This window comes from Chinchilla lanigera, unplaced genomic scaffold (genome assembly GCF_000276665.1).
Source record: "Chinchilla lanigera isolate Chin_1 unplaced genomic scaffold, ChiLan1.0 scaffold00008, whole genome shotgun sequence".
NCBI lineage: Eukaryota > Metazoa > Chordata > Mammalia > Rodentia > Chinchillidae > Chinchilla > Chinchilla lanigera.
Genome location: NW_004955409.1, coordinates 2,756,130 through 2,776,511, shown reverse-complemented (window position 1 = coordinate 2,776,511; position 20,382 = coordinate 2,756,130). Strand labels below are relative to the sequence as shown.

The window sequence follows — 20,382 nt, the reverse complement described above, 5'->3', positions numbered from 1 at the left end:
TATTTTCATCAGAATTGCATTGAATCTGTATAACAATTTTGGGAGTATGGCCATTTTCACAGTGTTGGTTCTTCCTATCCATGAGCAAGGAATATCTTTCCATTTTTTGAAATCCTCTTCAATCTCTTTTTTGTAGAGTAGTGTAATTTTCGCTGTATAGATCTTTTACTTCTTTTGTTGGATTGATTCATAAGTATTTCAGTTCTTTGGATGCTATTGTGAAAGGTATAGTTTCCTTTATTTCTCTCTCAGTATTTTTGCTGTTTGCATGTAGGAATGCTACTGATTTTTGAGTGCCGACTTTTTATCCCACTATGCTACTGAATTTGTTGATTAATTCTAGGAGTGTTTTGGTGGAGTTTTGGGGGTTTTCTATGTAGAGTATCATATCATCTGCAAATAAGGATAATTTCACTTTCCTTTCCTATCTTTATTCCTTTTATTTCTCTCTCTTGCCTAATTGTTCTGGCTAGTGTCTCCAGAAGTATGTTGAGTAAGAGTGGTGACAGTGGACATCCTTGTCTTGTTCCTGATTTTAAAGTGAAAGCTTTCAGTTTTTGTCCATTTAGTATGATGTTGGCTCTTGGTTTGTCATAGGTGGCTTTTATCAGATCTGAAATTCTTTTAATAGACTATTCTTTAGTTCTTGTTTTGTTCTTTTCACCAAAGCACTTGTTATGACCTGGGTGTGGTGTACATAGTTCAGAAGTCAGAGGCAGTATTTCTGGTTTTTCATACACAGCATTAAAATGCAACAAATGGTTGAATTGTTCTTTAAATTAAACATTAAAAAATGAACATGGTACAAAACTCAAATGGTGCCACCAGATGGATAGTAAACACTGAGCTTACACTGTGCCTCTGCCTCAGCGTCCAGGTCTTCAAGTTCTTTTGATCCTTCCAGAGTTAGTCGCAAGGCAGTATTTTGAAAGTTGAGTGTTTAGATTTGGAAAGACCTAAGATGTCTTTTGTTGTTAACTATTAGTCTCTGGTATAGGAGAAAAGTAGGCCGATTTGAGAAATGAACCTGAATGAATAATAGGACGGGGACCCCTCTAAAAGTCCTTAAAACGTTTCCAGAAATTAAAGCTTTTATGGAACCTGTTTCACAAAGGCCCACTTCCTAAATATCAAATCCATTTTCCTTGTCCAGTGATGGTGAATCTTTAAAGCTCTTGGTGATACAAACAGCCTGCTGCGGCATGCATGCCGTAGGTCCACTACCACAGTACCTGATCTGTTGTAAAGTCTTTCTGTCTTCAGTACTCCTTGTCTTGAGCTACATGGTTATAAAATATAATTAAAATAGAAACAGTAGTTAGGTTTATCTAGACTTAAATTTATCTTAATAAGAGAATTGAGGCAGAAATGATTGTGCCATTTTTAGTATTTTTACTGTATTAATAACATGTAATTTTGTGATTGAGACATTTTTCCATTATTCTTATAACTTACAATGGAGAACTTATGTTTTCATAAAAACAATTTAATTATGGAATCAATGGGAAAACAGAAAATAAGCTGTTGAAATTTGCTTTGTGTTTTCTGAAAAGCATTTATTAATGTGGCCATGCCACTTCTAACTTTCTTTCCTCTAGTACTTAGCAACATTGGTCCATGTTTACCTTCATTATTTGCTTTTTTCAGTTTTTAAATCTTATCTGGTTCTGGTTTTTCAAGTCGCTTTCCTGAGAGGAAAAACAGGTAGCTTTTTTGTTTGCTTGGTTTTTGTGCATAGCTAACATGACTCAGCTTTTCATATTTTTCCTTTTTGCTTACACATTATTCATCTTGGCAGTGATGAGGCCAAGTCAGTATCTTTTTTTTCCAAGTTCATGGTGTTTGCCTAACATCGAGGCCTGTGAGAGAGACCTGAGTCCATGGATGTCAGGGACAGAGTGAACAGAGCTCAGCTCTCTCCCTGTTCTGTGTCAGTAGCAGCTGGATTAGGGATGGAGGCAGAGTCTCTGCTGGGTGGGGAAGAGGCTGCTTGGTTTCAAGTGTGTGGCACAGGCATGGCGGGGTCCCTTACCAGAAGGAACCTATGCTGTGTCGGGCTGCTTTTCCTGTGCCCCAGAAGCTGAGAGGTCTGGGCTCCTAGTCACACAGCCCAGTGAGTGCACAGATGTGCTGGCCCCAGGCAGAAGATAAGCAGCAGGCTTCTCTGCCTAAGGAATTCTGGTTTCTGTGGAGTTTGTTGTTGTTTTCCCTCTTTTGGTGATAATTAAATTCCACTAGGTTTTTATGTTTGCAGCAGTTTACTACAGAGCTAAGAGAATAGCTCTGGAGGACTCATCAAAGAGCAGTCTCAATAGTCTAGCAAAGAAAGGGAGCTTGAGTTGTGCAGTCTTGCTAAAACTGAAAGCCTTACAAACACTGGAAGACTGGAGATCTTCCTATTAAATTTTTAAAAATATACTACATGTATCTTATCCCCATTACAGTTCAACCAGACCCGCCTTGCATGCAAAAAGATAAAAACCTGATTTTATTTTTAAAAAGTTCAAAAGCAAAATCTAGTATGGAAACATGAAGACAGTAGTAGAGTCAAATAGGGTAGAGGGATAGTTTAAGCACTTCTTACTGTAGACATTTATCTGCTGTGCAGTTTGACATTTTGACCAAGTTCATCCATTGTTTTGCAGTTAACACAAATAATAGTAGCCATATACTGGTTGTCTGTTGTATTTATTTTGTAGGTATTGGTTTGAAAAATCTTTATATAAAAACAATCTGATATTTTCTATATCTTGTGAGCTTATTTCGGTGATTCATATTAGTTTTGGCAAGCCTTTAAAGCACTTTCTGCCATGTTGTACCAAAAACTTTACCTTATTAAAATGTCTACTGTAAAAACAAAGTTTTGTAAAGGGAGAAGGAAAGAAGGACAGAAGGGAAGGAAAAGGAATGGGAAAGAAAAGAAGGTATATTATGTACTGCTTGAAATTCCCTATGGTGGGTGTGATTGTTATGTATGTCAAAAGTGTACCAAAAACATTAATTTTTTAAAAAGTGTCTAGAATACTGGGATAGCTTTCAGTCCGAATATTCTGATGGCTTATTGACTGGGGTTTTTCTGTTGGGTGTTTTTGTTTGTTTGTTTTGGTATTTTTCCGGTTCTTTTTTTTTTTTCTTTGTACCAGAAATTGAACTGGGGACCTTGTACTTGCCAGGTTTGTACCACTGAGTTATATACTCAGCCCTTGTTTTGGTATTTTTGAGACAAGGGTCTCTCTATGCAGTTCAGGCTGGCCTTGAGCTCACTTTGTAGCTTAGGCTGGCCTCGAACTTGCAACGATCCTCCTGTCTCAGCCTCCCCAGTGCTAGGATTACAGGCATGTGCCACCACACCTGGCAGCTTGTTGACTGTTAATTGGCGAGTCTAGAAGTATCACTAATGGTAATCATGCACATGTTCATGCAGACACAGAGATGTTTTCTCCCAGCAGTTTTTTCACTTGGGAGAATATTTTCCTATGTAAGCACATTTTGGTTTGAACGTCTTAATCTTTACAGTAGCACAGTTGTTGATACATGGTGTTGCTAGAAGCCAGGGCTCTACATACCTGGAATACTAAAGGGAAGTGGAGAAGGGAAGAGACACCCTAGTAATGGGTTCTTTTCAGCGCGGCACTGGGCTGTGCTCGTGGTGTGAAGGTGACGTCATGAGAGGGCGAGGGGAAGATCAGGGTTATTTCTGCTGTTTGCCCAGCATTGTAAACTCACAGACAGCAGCAGTGTGTCCAGAGAAAAGGACTAAGTTGGTACTTACATTTACTTTAACCCTCCAACTGTTAGTCTCTGTGCCCTGTTTGTGCCTCATCTTTAAGCTGTATAAGCTCTTAAATTCTAGTTTGAGAAACATTTACAAAGTGAGGAGAGAAATAGGAATCCGTTCTGTGTAGTTCTCTCAAATTCTTTTCCTCTTACTCCTGTGGCCCCTGTCCTCGCCCTGGTCCATATCCTGGTCTGGGTCCTACCAGTGCAGCCCCTCTTCCTTGATGGTATATTAAATGTGAAGGGCATTTAGGTGATACAAATACATATTGATTTCAAGGTGGGACAGTCAGTAAAGCTGAAACATAAGAGTGTTTCAGAATTCAGAGAATCCACCCCAAAATGAAGCAAAAAAAAAAAAAAAAAAATCTGGTTTGAAGCCCAAATATTTTAGAAGAAATGAAACGGAGGAAAGATGGCACCTTTTGCCCACTGCATAAAGGTTCCCTTGCTCTCAGAGTGGTTTCTCTCCATCCTCGCCTAGTGGAGGATTTTGTATTTGGTTCAATGCTTGCTGACTTAATAGACTAAGAAAATTCTTTCAGGAGGAAGAGTGAGTCACGCGATGCTTTCTTTGGGAGAGAAAGCCCTGAGATTAATCTTTCCATTAGGGGCTTGGAATGTGTTCGGCATTTTGATTGATGGCTGAGCACTGATAAGCTTTCCCAGCAAGCCTCCACCCTGTGTCCTGTTTGCTTTTGTCCAGTGTGATGGCGGAGGCCCTTTAGGCTAAAAAGTAGGATTAAAGAGTCCTGTGACTTTATTACCCTGAGAGACTAGTTCATATGATGTCATATCTTTTTAAAGATTTTTTGAGTTTGCAACAGCTTTTGGAAAAGCTTCAGCATTTCCTGGTCTACCAGATCTATTACACAAACAAACCACAAAAAAAAAGGTTGAGAACATTTGGTGCTGAGAAAGGATATACTAAGGGTTTGGCTGTTCTGGCCTTCTGCACAGCTGTGGTGTGCAGAGTGCCTTCCTCTGACCTGGCCTTGGATTTCTGCTGCCGCACCTCCCCTGAAGACACCGGAGTTGGGGCTCTGCTCCGCGTTGAGCAGGAAGAGGAGGTGCCTTACTCACTGGGGAGGCGCGGTCTCAGTAGGGTCTTACTGGGAGGTGGTTTTGGCAGCAGTGTGAGTCACCTGTTAAGTATTTTCTGGTAATGGTCACAAATGATTTGGCTGCTTCCTACTTAAAGGTTACCCTCCATAAATAACCTTTAATTAAATGGATCATTTGTTCTGGCCCTACAAGTTTTTCTGGGCTGCCTTCGGACTCAAAGCTTTTTCTTCCTTTGCGCTTTTGGGATTGGTAGATCACATTTTTTAAAATTCAAGATGGCAGGACAGGGCTGCCAACAAAGACAGGAAGGGCAGGGCTATGTTAGTTTGTTTCATATCCTGAGTTGATTAGTTTCCCTGAAATGTTTACACAGAATCATCAGCCACTGTTTTTTCAGACTTTGTGTACAAAGCAGCTGTCTCAGATGTGCCCACACCGGGTCAACCATTGCATCTCAAGAACATCACAAATTCATTATTTAAAGTTCTGTCTTAGCTGGATGAGGTAACACATGCCTGTAATACTAGCACTCTGGGAGGCTGAGGCACGAGGACCCAAGCGAGCCCAACTTGGGCAGTTTAGCAAGACCCTGTTTCAAAACAAAAATTAAATGAGTTGCAACTCAGCGTGAAAGCCCTCCCTGGGTTCAGGCTCCAGTCCCTTGTACCACCAGGGGGAAAATAGTGCTGTCTCAGCTGGAGACAGTGGCACATTTCTGTAATCCTAGCTACTTGGGAGGCTGATGCAGGAATATTGCAAGTTGGAGTCCAGCTACCAACTTAGTGAGAAGCTGTCTCTGGATAATATTTCAAAAGAGGATAGAAGTATATAGCTCAGTGATAGAGCACTTATCTAGTATGCACAAGGCCTTGATTTTCATTCTGAAGGAAGGAAGGAGGAAGTCAGTAAACTGAAGGACAGCATCCAGTATATTCTGTTTGTGTAAAAAGGAAGTCTTATTTACTGAAAAAGCAGTCCATGTCATGTGCAGCTGAAATAAAGTGAGTTTGCATTGTAGATGGTAAATATTATGTGCATACGCTTAGTGCTTTAGATGTAGTGACTTATGCTGTGGTCTGCATGTTTCTCCCCCACCATTATTTTGAGTTGGAGTCACCAGTGTGGGTTTAGCTGGGCTTAGGAAGTGCCCTGAGGACAGAGCCCTCGTGAGAGGTATTAGTGCCCTTGTAAAAGCCGCCTGGGAGAGCTGGAGGGTGCCATCTGTGACTCAGAACGGACTCGCCAGACCCTGAGGCTGCTGGCCTCTCCATCACCTCTGAGGAATAATGTTTATAAGCTGCCCTACTGGGCTAGGACACTGAATACAGTTTTTACAACCAGTTTTTGGTTGTAATTAGTGTGGATTAGAAGCATAACCTTGTAAAAAGGAAATAACCTATTAGACTCTTTCTCCCCGCCCCCACTGTGCATCCTGCTCCAGTGCCAGCATCTCAGACCCAGAGGTCGTGGCTTGGGGTCACAGCATGCTCTGTCACAGGACACTGAGGGGCCCACCACACTAAGTAGAGGCCTCTCTGCCTCAGCCTTCTCCATCTTTAGGGCTTCTCAGTCCAGCAAGGAGGGAGCTCAAGGCTCACCTTAAATAAGAGTGTCTGGGTGCTTCAGCTTCTACAGTCTGCAGGCGGAGATCATATTTAACACTGCTTCTGGTTAATTCTGAAGCTAGATCCAGACAGAAGGAAAAAGAAATGTTGATTTGAATTTTTTTAACCAAAATAAATTGAAGCAGATACTTAGGAAATTATTGGATAGTGAACCATATCCCGTTCAAAAGATTACATGGAAATTTATCAAGAAGGAATATTTTGACTATCTAGTATGTATCGACATTAAAATATTTTGTTTGAAAACAAATATCACAAAAATTTTTTTCAGCATGAAAAGATGATGAGACTCCCAAACAAAAAAAAGTAGAGGCAAATTTAATACTGGCATAAGGGAGAACTGCACTGGCCAGACACAGGTTTTTCAAGGCAGAAGAGGCTACAGTGTTTTATATAGGATTTGGAGAGAGTATAGAATTTGAGTATTGGCCATGGTGGGTTGACTTTAGCTGAGAAAGTTGATTCCGATCAGTTCGCTGTCAAGAGCGATTGGGTGGCGCACACCTGTAATCCCAGCACTCGGGAGGCTGAGACAGGAGGAGTGTTGCAAGTTTAAGGCCAGCCTGTATTATGAAGTGAGTTCAAGACCAGCCTGAACTGCATAGTGAAACCGTGTCTCAAAAAGACCAAAAAAAAAAGGCAATTGGAGTCCATCTCTTCCTGATTGGCCGATTTTCAGAGTTGACTGATGGTGACTGGCTTGCAAAGGCAACTTGTTCATCAGTTTTTGGTGGCTACTTATTACCATGGCTACAGAAAAAGCAGTCTTTTTTTTTTTAAAAAAAAAAAGACCAGGGTCTCACTCTGCAGTTCAGGTTGTTCTTTTTTTTTTTTTTTTTTGTCTTTTTGAGACAGGGTCTCGCCAGGCAGTTCAGGCTGGCCTTGAGCTCACTTTGTAGCCCAGGCTGGTCTCGAACTCACAACAATCCTCCTGCCTCAGCCTCACAAATGCTGGGATTACAGGCATGCGCCACCACACCCAGCATGGAAAAAACAGTCTTTTCAAAGTTTGTGGACACTTTTAATTCTTAGTATTAACTCTAAGTATAATTACTTACACAAAAGCAAGCATGTATTTTAAATATTTTTGAGATGTAACAAGAGTAAAGGGAGAAAGTCTTTTTTTTTTTTTTTTTTTGGTATCGGGAATTGAACTCAGGACCTTGCACTTGCCAAGCAGGCACTTGTACCACTGAGCTATATCGCCAGCCGGAGAAAGTCTTAAATGTACAGTACAGTGAATCTTTCGCATCTGTATGCAGTAGAATACTTGCCACCCATATCAGACAAATAGCACATTTGGTCACTCAGAATTTCCCCTGGTTACACTGCCTGATCAGGACACCTAGCAGCCATTTTGATTTCTGTCCCCACAATGGCAGATTTATTTATGTCAGTGGGCACTGATCGTGATCACTCCCAAAATATCAGGCCCTGATCTCTGGTGGTGTAGGGCTTATATGGGATAAGCAAGCAGGAAGTACAGAGGCAGAATGGCTTGTCAACTGGGGATTGGTTTATACAGTGTGCATCATAGTGACCAGCTGTCCATCACAGGGACCAGGCATTTCTAAAGGACAGGAGCAACCAGAACTGGAACAGGAACCAACAGACTGAAGTATACCAGTGGGGGAGGGGGGCATTTTCTGTTACACTTCAGCATCGGAATATGAGACTGTAGCACACGATAGCCCAGCTGACAGACAGGTGGTGGAGCCTGTAAAGACGTAACACATGATTTGGCGTGGTGGTCACATGCAAAGTGTGAAGGAAACAAAAGTGAATGCAGAGATGGCTTGACCCAAGGGGCCGAAAGAATGCAGTCACTGCCAGTGCTGGGGAGGGGGCAGCAGCAGAGATGGGGAGCAGCTGAGGCATGCATCTTGTGTCTTGTGTTTAAGTGTGGAGTTCAGGAGCGAGGTCAGACTGGAGGTGTCAGTATGTGCAGCACAGAAGGAACGGAGGGACAAGGCCCTGGAGCTGTCCAGCATTTAAAGGCGAGAAAGGTGGAAACAGCCAGCAGAAGAGATGGGGCAGCCAGAGAGAGGAGAGGCCAAGAAAAACCAGGCCCCCAAAGCCGCATGGGGAAGTATCACCAGGTGCTGCTTCTGATAGGACTTGTGACCAGAGCTGAGAGCCAGCTGACGTGTGGCTCCACGCAGTGCAGGTGCTGCCAGCATTACCTGCAACAGGGGGAGGGGTGAGGATGGAAGCCAGGTGGAGAAAAAGAGGGGAAGTAGCTATTGAGTCTAGACAACTTCTTAGGTGTTTTGCTGTGAAAGAAGCTAAGAAGTAGTGTGTGGCAAGGACTGTGAGGCGAGGGAGTGCGTGCTTTGGGTGTGGAGGTGCAGTAGTCTGTTCGCAGGTGGGCAGGATGTAGTCCAGCAGGCACAGCACACTGCTCAGGTGCTCATTTGTGAATGCGTGGGCGTCGTTTCACAGTCGTGGTGCCAGGGAGTACAGCTGCAGGCATGCAGGTTGCCATGGCTGAGTACAGCCTTTGAGCCAGGGTTCGCAGAGTGAGGGGTAGGCAGTGTTAAAGGCTTGAGAGAAATCTGGTCAGCCAAGAAAGTGGGAGCGAATAGGGCACAGCCCTGGCTGGACCCTCTCTGATGTTAGTGGTGGTAAATTTCAAGCTACGACCAGTTCCTATGTGTGTTTTTTTCAGCTTTATCTGCCTTTCTGGTGCTGGTGAGAAGCAGAAAGGTTGGCTTTAACCAGAGTTGGTGTCTTTGCCCGAGGAGTCAAGAAAAGGTCAGTGGAGGTGTGCATGGATTGGTGTTGACAAGACTTCATGTGTGCTTACCTTAAAAAGTTTATTACATTGAAAGTCACGTTGCAATTAATTGTCCCCAAAATATACTTCTTACACACTTAATTCCATTATTCTTGCCATTTTCTGAAGCAATCCTGAGAGTCTTCTTTCCTGAGTGTCCTTGAGATGTGATAAAAAATACGGTGAATGCTGCTGCCATCCAACAGAAAGGCAGCTTTAAATATTATGGGATGTCTTCGTCGAGCTTATTCACAGATCTTGCACAGTGAAACTACTGGCTCTTCCCCAAAGTTAAAATGACCATGATTGCTAAACATTTTGAGTTGACTCAGGACATCGAGGCAGCCATAGCAGCACCATTAATGACACTCTTTTTTTTATTTTTTTACTAATGACACTCTTAAAAGAGAACTTTGTCAAGTGCTTCAGAAAGTGATAAGAGTGGTGGGATAAATGTATTTGAAGCAAAGGGGGGGTTTGAGGGGGATTAATGGCAATGTATCTTTCACTGTAATTTTTTAAAAATTGAAGTACTTACCATATTTTTGAGCACACTTTATGCAGGGTGAGACCCTGTCTCATAAAACAAAAAACAAAAATGAGAAACACATGGAAAAGTTTTCCACTAGGATCTATCTAATGAACTAGTGAGAGTAGAAAGGAAGTGGAAGAAGAAATTTGTTAACACGTAATGATAGAGGTTGGTGTCCACAGTACATAAAGTGTGTCTCTAAACAAGCTACCCAGGATGAAATTGGGCAGCAGAGTGTTCCCAGAGTAAGGAACACCACTGGTCAATAAACATAGGCAAAGCTGCTCAACTCCATTGTAATTCAGTAAAACGTAAATCGAAATGCCAGTGAAGTGCTACTGCATGTCTACCAGGAGGGCCGCCACTAGGACTTGGTAATGCCCACAGTTAGTGAGGAGGAGCAGCCTGAGTTGTCATACATCGAATCTTCTGCAAGTGCCGATGGCTGTATCGCTTTGAAGAGAGTTAGGCATTACCTGATGAGGTTGAGAGCGAGTGTACCCTTTTCCAGCAGCTTCATTCCCAGCTTTGGGCCTTGTAGAAACTTGTGACCTGTGTGAGTTTGAGGCCAGCCTGAGCTACATAGTGAGTTCAAGGCCAGCCTGAACTACATAGTGAGATCCTGCCTCAAAAAAAATACATATATAGGTGTATATATATATATAATATATATTTAAAATATATGCTTTTTTTACTTAACATTATCTCTCACCTTCAAAATTTCTTGGTTGTGACAAAGAAATTTTGTGTGGGGGCTGGGTACTGGGGATGACTTTTGTAGAAGATTCGGTGTGTGACAGCTCAGGCTGCTGCTCCTCCTCACTAACTGGGCATTACCGAAGTTCTAGAGGGGCCATCCTGGTAGACTTGCAGTGCATTTCGTTCTGCATTTTACTGAGTTACGATGGAGAGCGGAAGGGGCAAGGGGGCAAGGGGAGACAGGGAGGCTGGAAAGAGTCGTGCTGTCCACTGTGTGCAGCTTCCCAGAGCGAAGCCCGCCCGCTGTTCGGTAACACTCACACGTGCACACGCACGCACCTCGTGAGAGAAATATTTTCAAGTGTACATTTTCAAAAATGTTTTCCCCTCGGTGAGAGGCGGCTGACTCTTCATGGGGTGCCCAAGGGTGAGACACATGTGCTGCAGCAGGTGGTGCTGGAGCGCAGCCTCTGCCAGGACGCAGGCCTGCAAGGAGGATTTACTTCGGCTCACACTGCATTGTGACTTCTCTGCCCCCAAATTCAGTGACCAGAAATTCTAGACCCTAAATCCTACTAACCACCTGTTTTAATGCACTTGAATTGCATTCCCTCCTTTTCTGCCCAGTTGATGATTTTGTTAACAAAAGACAGAAAAGTAAAGGCTGGAGAGGTCTCTCGAGGAGGAGTGTGCGACAAGTGAGCAGAGACAGGCAGGGGAGGAGCAGCTCACCAACCCTATGATGTACTAGGTGCAGCGGGTGAGGTGGCGTAAAATGTAAATGTCTTCTTTTCTTGTAGCTTTAAGACAAAGCAGGAATCACTTTGGACTGCACTGCACCGGAAAATCCGGGTGACGCCCCCATTGGAAGCATGGCTCTGCCATTCCGGAAGGACCTGGAGAAGTACAAGGACCTGGATGAGGATGAGCTGCTCGGGAATCTGTCCGAGCTGGAGCTGAAGCAGCTGGAGACTGTTCTGGACGATCTTGACCCCGAGGTGCGTGCTCACTGATGAAGAGGAGTGGTGGCGCTGCACCCTGGGCGCAGAGCTGCCGCTGTGCAGCTTCCTCAGCCTTCCCAGCCGGCTCTCCCTTGTACTCCCAGAGCGGTGGGCTCTGCACGCCCTCCCCACCCACTCCTGCCTGCGCCTTCATGGTGGGGCTGAGCGGAGCTGCCTCCTGTAGACTTGCAGTGCCTTTCGTTCTGCGTTTTACTGAGTTATGATGAAGAGCGGAAGGGGCAAGGGGAGGCTGGAAACAGTCGTGCTGTCGAGTGTGTGCAGCTTCCCAGAGCGAAGCCCGCCCGCTGTTCGGTAACACTCACACATGCACACGCACGCACCTCGTGAGAGAAATATTTTCAAGTATACATTTTGTGTTTGTCTCCTGTGTCTGTCTCTTCCAAGGGTTCCCATCGTGGTAGCAGACCTCTTGCTCCTCCGTGCATGCTGTCTCCAGCTGTGCCAGCACAGCTCAGCACCCCGCAGTCTTCATGGCCTAAGGTCTCAGTGTGCCCTGCTGAGAGGTGCTGAACCCCTGGCGTCACTTCCTGCTATGCAGCAGGCAGCCATGGAGCAGACTAGCTCACAGCGCTCTTATGTCCCGGTCCCTGACGGGCCTGTCTGAGCTAGAGACTCCCATTCTTGGTGTACCCAGTTGGGTGGGCACTCATACCAAGCCTGCTGCATAAGGATGGTGCACAGGGGCACACACACACCCCACCCCACTCCACCCCACTCTGGTGCGGTCTTCCGAGCACTGTTTGGAAAGTGAAAAGCAGTGCTGTGTGGCTGTGCACCATCTGGGGGCTGAGCCATTGTGAGTCATTGATGTCTGTCAATGTGCTCTGTGTTTTCAAGTGGCTTCTATTTGTTGTGTATATTACCCAGGCTACAGTAGAGACCTCAGCCCTTGTGCTGTCACCCAGTGTTGAGAAGGAGCTGTCCGGGAAAGAGCCTGAAGGTGCCGAGAGTTCCCCGCACATGTGTGTGCCCAGATGTTGGCTTAGGCACCCTTTCAGGATGGAGGGAGCGCTGTGTGTTTTGTTTCCTTTGGGTGCAGGAGATAAACTCAGGGTGAAAGCTGTTTCATTTCCATGGTGAGGTATATTACTACAACAAAGTTCCACTACAAGGGAGAAACATTTATAGTGGCAAGTTTTTTTTTCCCTTTTTGGTTTGTGGTACAGGAGGTTGATGGAACCCAGGGCCTTTGCACAGAACAATATCCTCAGCCCTTTTCAAGATGTTTTTTTGTTCGTTTTTCTTTTTTGTGACAGGGTCTTGCTGGCTTGCTTGGGCTAGGCTCCAATGTGGGATCCTCCTGTCTCAGCCTCTCAGAGTGCTAGAAATACAAGCATGTTCTGCTGTGCCCAGCTTTGTGTGTATGTGTGGTTTTTTCAGTTATGATCTCTCTTTACGCAGCCCAAGTGGGCCTTGAACTCTGTATGTAGCCCAGACTACCTTCTCCAAAGTGCTGAGATGGCAGGCATGTGTCACCATGCCCCACTAGAATTTGCTACTTTTTTTTTGGTTTGTTTTTTGAAACTGGATCTCAACTATGTAGCCCAGGCTGGCCTCAAACTCATGATGATCCTCCTGCCTCAGCCTCCTAAATGCTGGAATTATGGGCATGTGCCCCCATGCCTGGCACTACTAGAGTGTACTTTCAGTGAAGCTTGGTTCATGGATTTCGAGGTTCTAAAACCAGTTAGCTGGCATTTATTTTATGGTAAAACACTGTTTTGAAGGGCCCAGGATTTTGGCTCTTCTTGTGTGTGTTGTGGGCATTGAACCCAGGGCCTTCACACTGAATTACATCCCTATCTCTTTTCATTTTTCATTTTTTCTTTTTATTTTGAGAGAAGCTTTTCCTAAGTTGCCCAGATTGGGCTAAAACTTGGCATCCTCCTGCCTCACCATCCCAGAGGGCTGGGAACACAAATGTGCACCATGCCCTGCTCATGTAATGTTTTTTTTGTTGTTGTTCTTTTTTTTTTTTTTAAGACAGGATCTCACTATACAGTTTAGGCAGGCCGTGAACTCATTGTGTAGCCCAGGCTAGCCTCAAACTCATAGTGACTCTCCTGCCTCAGCCTCCTGAGTGCTGAGATTATAGGTTTGCAGCACCATGCCCAGCCTCATGTAATGTATTTATTTATTTATTTATTTATTTACTTACTTACTTACTTTTGGTCTTTTTGAGACAGGGTCTTGCTATGCAGTTAAGGCTGGCCTTGAGCTGACTTTGTAGCCCAGACTCTCTCTTTTTATTTTTCATTTTTTCTTTTTATTTTGAGAGAAGCTTTTCCTAAGTTGCCTAAGCTGGGCTGGAACTTGGCATCCTCTTGCCTGAGCCTCCTGAGTGCAGGGATCATGGGCTCATGTAATGTATTTTTTTTTTCAAGTAATGTATTTTAAAGCTATATGATTTCACATGGGCTTGAGGAGGCAAGTGGAATAGTACAGCTCCATCCCCACTACCATGGAATGCATGCTTTCTGGATGGAGAGGAAAATGACTTTTTATTAGTTTGTCTCAGTGAGCATTTCTATCCAGTAATATCCTGGAATCTTCATTCAGTGAGTGTCAGGGGCCACCTGTAGGCCCCAGGTACTGTGCCAGGTGTAGGATGCGAGCATGAGCATGCACCAACTAGATGTGCCCCTCCTGATGCAGGCGCTGACGTCTCTTGGTCACTCCAGATCTGAAAGAGGGTGGGTGCTGTGAGCTGGGGGAGTTAGGATGAGAGGTCGGGAAAGGCGCTGCTTGGGGAGTGGAGCCACAGTCCTTAAAGTGAGGAGCACAGAGGGTGGGGGAGCGAGGGCGGGGCTGCGTCCCTGAGGCCTGTGGTGCAGGGAACTGACTGGGGGGCCTGCCAGGGATCTGAGGGAGGCTGAGGCGAGGTTACGGGGTGGAGAGGTGGGGAGGTGAGGAGGTGAGGCCCGCAGATGAGAAAGAGCCAGTGAGGGCTGTGGAGGGCAGGGATGACCCTGAGGGCAAGTTGACCTGCGGAGCCAGTGGGATGTCTGGGAAGCTTGGAGCGGGTGATGGGCTGGAGATGGCACAGCGTGGCCGGCCGGGTACCTTAGGAGGTAAGAGTGGAGTGGACCCAAAGCCGAGTGGGAGTGGCTGCAGCTCTTATCTTGATTTCATAGTCACAGTCGGGGGCAGAGACTGCGTGTCTCTTTCTTTTGGTCCCTGTAGATAGCTGAGTTTGGATTATCATACTTGGTGCAGGGTTAGGGACAGACCTGTGGTCCCTCTTTAGAGGTCCGCTTGCTGTGTAATGAGTGCCATTAACTGCAAGAAGACACAGGTAAAGTTTATGAAAATCATTGTGGATATTCAAAAATGGCCAAAGTTGAAGGGCAGTGGTTTCTACTTATAAAATGAACATTTCCAGTTCCCATTTGCCACATGCAGTCACTCGTTGTAGTGAAAAATCATTCTGTTCCACTTCAAGGTCCAGCATCACTGGCGGTATAGGGGGTGCAGAAGAGCTTCCGCCCTTCAGTGACTGCTCTGGTGCCTCACATCTGTCGAACAAGGCAGTGCCCACTCAGATGAGGCCAGGCAGTGGCACCTCTGGCTTCTGATGAGAACCGGTGCTTGCTTTGTGCCGTGGCCCCAAGTTGCTCCCAGTGCAGGGATGGTTGATAGGGCTCCAGAAGACAGTCTAGCCCTCCTCCCTGACCCCACTCTGCCAGCCATGCCCTTCAGAGGCTGTGCCCCACTGGAACCCAGGACAGGGCTCTTGCTGTGGCTTGGTGCTGGGGGGTATGCGCAGTGCTGATGGGAATTATTGCACAGACAGATGAGCAGCACATCGGCGAGAGCTTCTGTACAGTGGTGAACAAGTCAGCATTAATCTCCTGGATTCTCGACACTGTACCTGTCTGTCACGAGAGTCTGAATGATTAAATGGCAATCATTACATATAGTTGCTTAAATTCTTTGGTTATAGAATTACTCTACTTATGTATATGCTGAGCAGTTATTAAGCATTAAGAAAAATTTTTATTATAGTCCTTGGATATTTAAAAGCTAAAGGATTTTTTCTGCTAGTAGTATATTTTCTGAAGAAAACATATAGGTACCCATTTAATAATGTAAATGAATTTTACCAGATTTTTAGAAAGAAATGTGTTCAGAGCCCTTTTACACCACTGCTGTAGAGTCTCGTGCTGTGGTGTCCAGTGCCGTGTACACTGCAGTCTAGAACTCTGCACGGGAGTTCTGTGGGCGTGCAGGGTGCCAGCCTTCGGTGGTTGTAACGGCGGATTCACTCTCTGGCAGAATGCCCTTCTGCCTGCAGGGCTCCGGCAGAAGAACCAGACGTCCAAGGCTGCTACCGGCCCGTTTGACAGAGACCACCTCCTCTCGTACCTGGAGAAGGAAGCGCTGGAGCATAAAGACAGGGAGGACTATGTGCCCTACACCGGAGAGAAGAAAGGTAAGCCCAGGACTCTGAAGTGAGGCAGCAGATCCTTCTTTTTATACACAGGCATGGAGACGATCCTGTTTGGAGAGGTCTGTCATTGGCGGCATTTAGACATGTGGCAGTGTTTATGTCGTTTTATTACGCACTGATTTTGTGCAGTGCTCCCTAGTTCTCTGTTGTTGGAAAAGTGCTGAAGTAAATTTTTTAAGTTCACTAGTATATTACAGAGGACAAATGAGCTAAAGCTATGTTCAGTACTCTTTTTTTTTTGAGACAAAAGTTTCACTATGCATTTCAGGCGGGCCTTGAGCTCACTTTGTAGCCCAGAGTGGCCTTGAACTCGCAGCAGTCCTCCTGCCTCAGCCTCCTGAGTGCTGAGATTACAGGCGTGCACCACCTCCCGGCCTCTAACTCCTTTCTTTAAGTGGAATGCCATAAAATGATTCATGTCTGGTGTGGTGGTACACACCTATAATCTCAGTGCTTAGGAGGCTGCATAAGTTTGAAGCCAGCCTGGGCTACATAGTAAGTTCAAGGTCAGCCTGAACCACATAGTGAGACCCTGTCGCAAAAAAAACAAAAAAGTGAAAAACGATTGATGTCATGTTTTCAAGGTGCCTTCTAAAGGATGCCCTTCGTTTGTACCCTTCTTTTGTAATTTATGGCTGTAATTGCTGATGTACTGACCCTTTACTTTCAGGACACTTTTCCAGCCCAGCTCCCTCTCGTTGCAGTGATTGCTTAGGTGCCCACACTGGAGACTGAGTGCGGCTGTTACTTTGAAAGTTCTCTGTGAACTGTTGCTTAAAGAAAATGGCGTGTTTCTCAGCTGCCCAAAGCTTCAGAACACAGCTGGGCTAAAAAGCAAGTTATTCTGCCCGCTTCTGTGGAATGGCGAGTAGGACATGGGAGGAAGGTGGCCCCAGGCAAAGCCGAGGACTGGCTTCTGCACAAGCTGTTTACATCTCATCTGCTGTGCCCCAGGCGGGAGGAAAGGGTTGGATCATAGTGCTTTATCCTAGGAGATGGGGGCTTCCTATTTGAGGATGCCCTGCCCAGGAATTTTGGCCAGAACTGTCTCCTGGCTGCCCTGTGACTTCAGGAGCAGCTAGCAGGTTCATTTTAGAATCCAGCCTCCATAGCAGAGGAAGGTTAGTGAGTGAGTGCTAGTAGGTTACCCATGACTTCTGCATCAGGCTTTTTCAGAATCATCTGTCACTCCTTGCCCCTTCTCCTGGTCTTTCTTTAGAGAAAAGTGGGTATCCAAAGGCAGTCTGCAGGCAGAAATCTGTATCAGGTAGAAGAGGTCAGTCTTTGCTGAGATCCCCAAGGGCCAGATGAAGCCACGCCTGTCCTAGAGAATGACCTGCTTTATTCACAGTCTCCTGGTTTAAAGTTAGAGCCGCAAACCCATCAACCGAAGCACACAGAGTGGTATTTGGCCAAATGTCCTAGCACTGAGTTGCTCTAGAACATCAACCGTCAAGTGCTGCTACAGACGGGAACATGGCATCCCTCAGGTGCATGGAACCAAAGGAGTGCTGAGGGCTAGTGCCCAGATTTGAAGTGTGCTGAGTCACAGAGATAGGCAGGGGCTCCTTGTTTTGTGTTTGCCAAGGAAAGACTGCAGGTCATACTTGCGTTTATGCAGACAGACCTGGAACGGGGTTACAGCTTTCATCCTGCATACGTGGGAGAACAGTTTTTTAAGAACAAACATTGGTGTTCAGCCTTTATTGTTCTGTATAGTCCAGGTGACTTCTACGGTATATCAAGAAAAAGTAAAAATAGGGGAAAAGAGATCATAAAACTCAATGGAATTTGAGGAGAAAAAGAGGAAATAAGAGGTACAAAAGAGCTGCATCTGTCCCAGGTTAACCTGGGGAACTTCCTAAAGTGCTCTTCTTGCTTTGTAACTCCAGTTACCTAGGAAAACACTTACCCAGGCAACCATCGTTGCCTGGTGACTCAAGGTTTTGCAGGTGGCTCTCCTCCTAGCACCATGGGATTCCTCTTGGTCTGCTGGATGACTCTCCCCGGCTCAGGTGCTTGTGTGGAGCAGCGCTCTGCTAAGATCCCAGGCAGCCCACCTCCTCTCTGCTTCTCTGTCCTGCACCTCCTGACCACCTCGGTCTCTCCGGACCTCAGCTTTGTCTCCTGAGCTGAGTTTGGTAGGCTCTGCCTGAAACCCTGCTCTGCATTTTGGACCTTTTTTCTAGGCAGTGAGCTAAGCAGAGACTTGTTGGGCTCATTCATATTCAGTCAGTCTCTGTCTGTCTCTCACATCCCTCAGGGATCACTGTCTGCGTTGCCTTAGGAGCAGTTTCTTGGTGGTGTTCTGTGTAGTTTGGCATTTGGGGCTGTTCTGTTCGTCTAAGTAGATCCTTCTGTACCATCTTGGCTGGGAGACACAGGCACCATCTTTGCCCAGCTAGCAGGTTGGCGAAAAGTCACTAAACCTGTATTAAATACAGGGTGTTTATCAGTGAGCAGATTGTGGTGTCAAGCAGCTGTCATGTGTGTCATGGGTAAAACAAAAACCAAAAACAGTGCCCCTCGCCAGCCTGGCTCCTCCCCTAGTTCACTGGGTTTGAGGTGTGGGTGCTTCTGTCAGAAGATCTGTACCAAAGCCCCCGAGGTGACAGTGACACCATTACTGGAATCACTTCTGAACAGGGCAGCCTGTAAGCAGCAACGTTAGCTATATGAGTGAACTGAACTTGTTCGGGCACTTTTTATTTTATGTTTAGTGGGGTGGATCTGTGGTGAAGGTCATCTTCGCATTCTCTGTCACTGTAACTTGCGTGGAGCAGATGGCTGGTGCGGGGGTGGGGCCCTTGCAGCGGTTGTCAGCATGGTGACAGAGTCTCTTACTGCTCTGTCACAGTCACAAAGGCCTTAGCAGGATAACCCCCACACACATACAGTGGGTTTGGATAAGTGCCATGCATTGAACTTAGCACTGAGTTCTTATCTTGGTTTGTTCTGTTTCCTTAGCCGCCACTTTGTAATTGCAGAATCATTACAGAAATAGTTAACATGACTCCTGAAAAAGCTCTGTCCCCATTTGCAGTCAGACTCCATTCCCCACCGGGAAGCCCTAGGCAACCACTGATCTCCTTCCTGTTTCTGTAAGTTTGCTTGCCTTGGGCAGTTCTTATAAATGGAATTCTACAGTATGTGTGTGGGTCTGCCCTCTGTCACATAGCGTAGTGTTGTAGTTGCATCCACGTTGCTGCATGTGTCAACATCCACTTTGGTGTTTTCCTCCTCCCGTGTGTGCTGGGGATTGAACCTAGGCCTTGTGCCTGCTGAGCATTCGCTGCACCACAGAGCTGCACTCCCAGCTGTTCGTTCCTTTCTAAAGCTGAGTAATGTTCTCTCACACAGCGCACCACATTTTAACTGTTCATCAGCTGCCGGGCAGTGGAGTTGTCTCCACTTTCTCATTGTTATAAATAGGCTGCTAGGAACGTTTATGTACACACTGTTATGGTAGACGTGTTTTCCTCCCCTTGCGTATGTATGTGGGAATGGAATTCCTGGGTCATAGAGTATGTTAGCTTTTCCTTGCTGGGGCCAAAATACCCAACAGTGTACAGCTTAAAGGGTTCATGGTGCAGAGGCTTTGGTTCATGTCAGCAGGCTCTACTGCTCTCAGGCCTGTGGTGAGACAGAGATTGCAGCTGAGGGAAGCCGCTCACCTCAGGGCTGCCAAGAAGCAAAGAAAAAAGGAGCCAGAGAAGAAGGGGCCAGGGGGCAGGAGCGCCCTCCAAAGGCCGTGCCTCCCCCACCAGTGCGCAGACTCATCCCAGCTTGTCAGCCCCTTGCTAGGCCCCGCCTCTGAACATGCTACCCCGGGCTCAGGAGTGCCTTGGCTGTAAACCGTTGCCCACGGGGGCTGTGTTGTGCACGAAGGGAACTGCCACACCACCTTCCAAATGTGTCCACAGCAGTTTACATTGTCAGCAGTAACATATGAAGTTCCAGTGTTTCCATACCCTTGCCAGCACTTGTTGCCTGTCTTTTTTATTATAGGCCTCCTAGTGAGTGTGAAGTGACATTACATTGTAGGTTGTTTTTTATTCTGTTTTCATTTGCTGTGCTGGGGATCAAATCCAAGACCTTACACTTGCTAGGCAGTACTCTGCCACTGAGCCATAGCCCCTGCCCCTTACTGTAGTTTTGGCTTGCATTTCCCTAGTGACTAATGCTGTTGAGGGCTTTACGTACTACTGTTGGACATCTTAATATTGATTGTGTTCTCCTTTTATTATTGATTGGTAAATATTGCTTATCTTTTTTCTTTTTTTTGAGACATGGTCTGGATATGTAGTACAGACTGGCCTTGAACACATTTATGTAGTCCAGGCCTCAAACTCAAAGCAATCCTCCTACCTCAGCTTTCTGAGTGCTAGCATTACAGGTGTGTGCCATCACACCTGGCTCCATATATACATACGTGT

At 45.8% G+C, this 20,382-nt stretch overlaps 1 protein-coding gene across 1 annotated transcript in view; it reads left to right on the top strand.

The window, feature by feature from the left end:
- Positions 1–20,382, top strand: part of Tmod3 (tropomodulin 3 (ubiquitous)) — a 51,925-nt gene that overhangs the window by 7,455 nt on the left and 24,088 nt on the right. The window contains exons 2-4 of the mRNA XM_005376634.2: positions 9,136–9,221; positions 11,275–11,472; positions 15,772–15,928. Coding sequence (XP_005376691.1) covers positions 11,347–11,472; positions 15,772–15,928 — 283 coding nt within the window. The 5' untranslated portion in view covers positions 9,136–9,221; positions 11,275–11,346. The remainder of the gene's footprint in view (positions 1–9,135; positions 9,222–11,274; positions 11,473–15,771; positions 15,929–20,382) is intronic.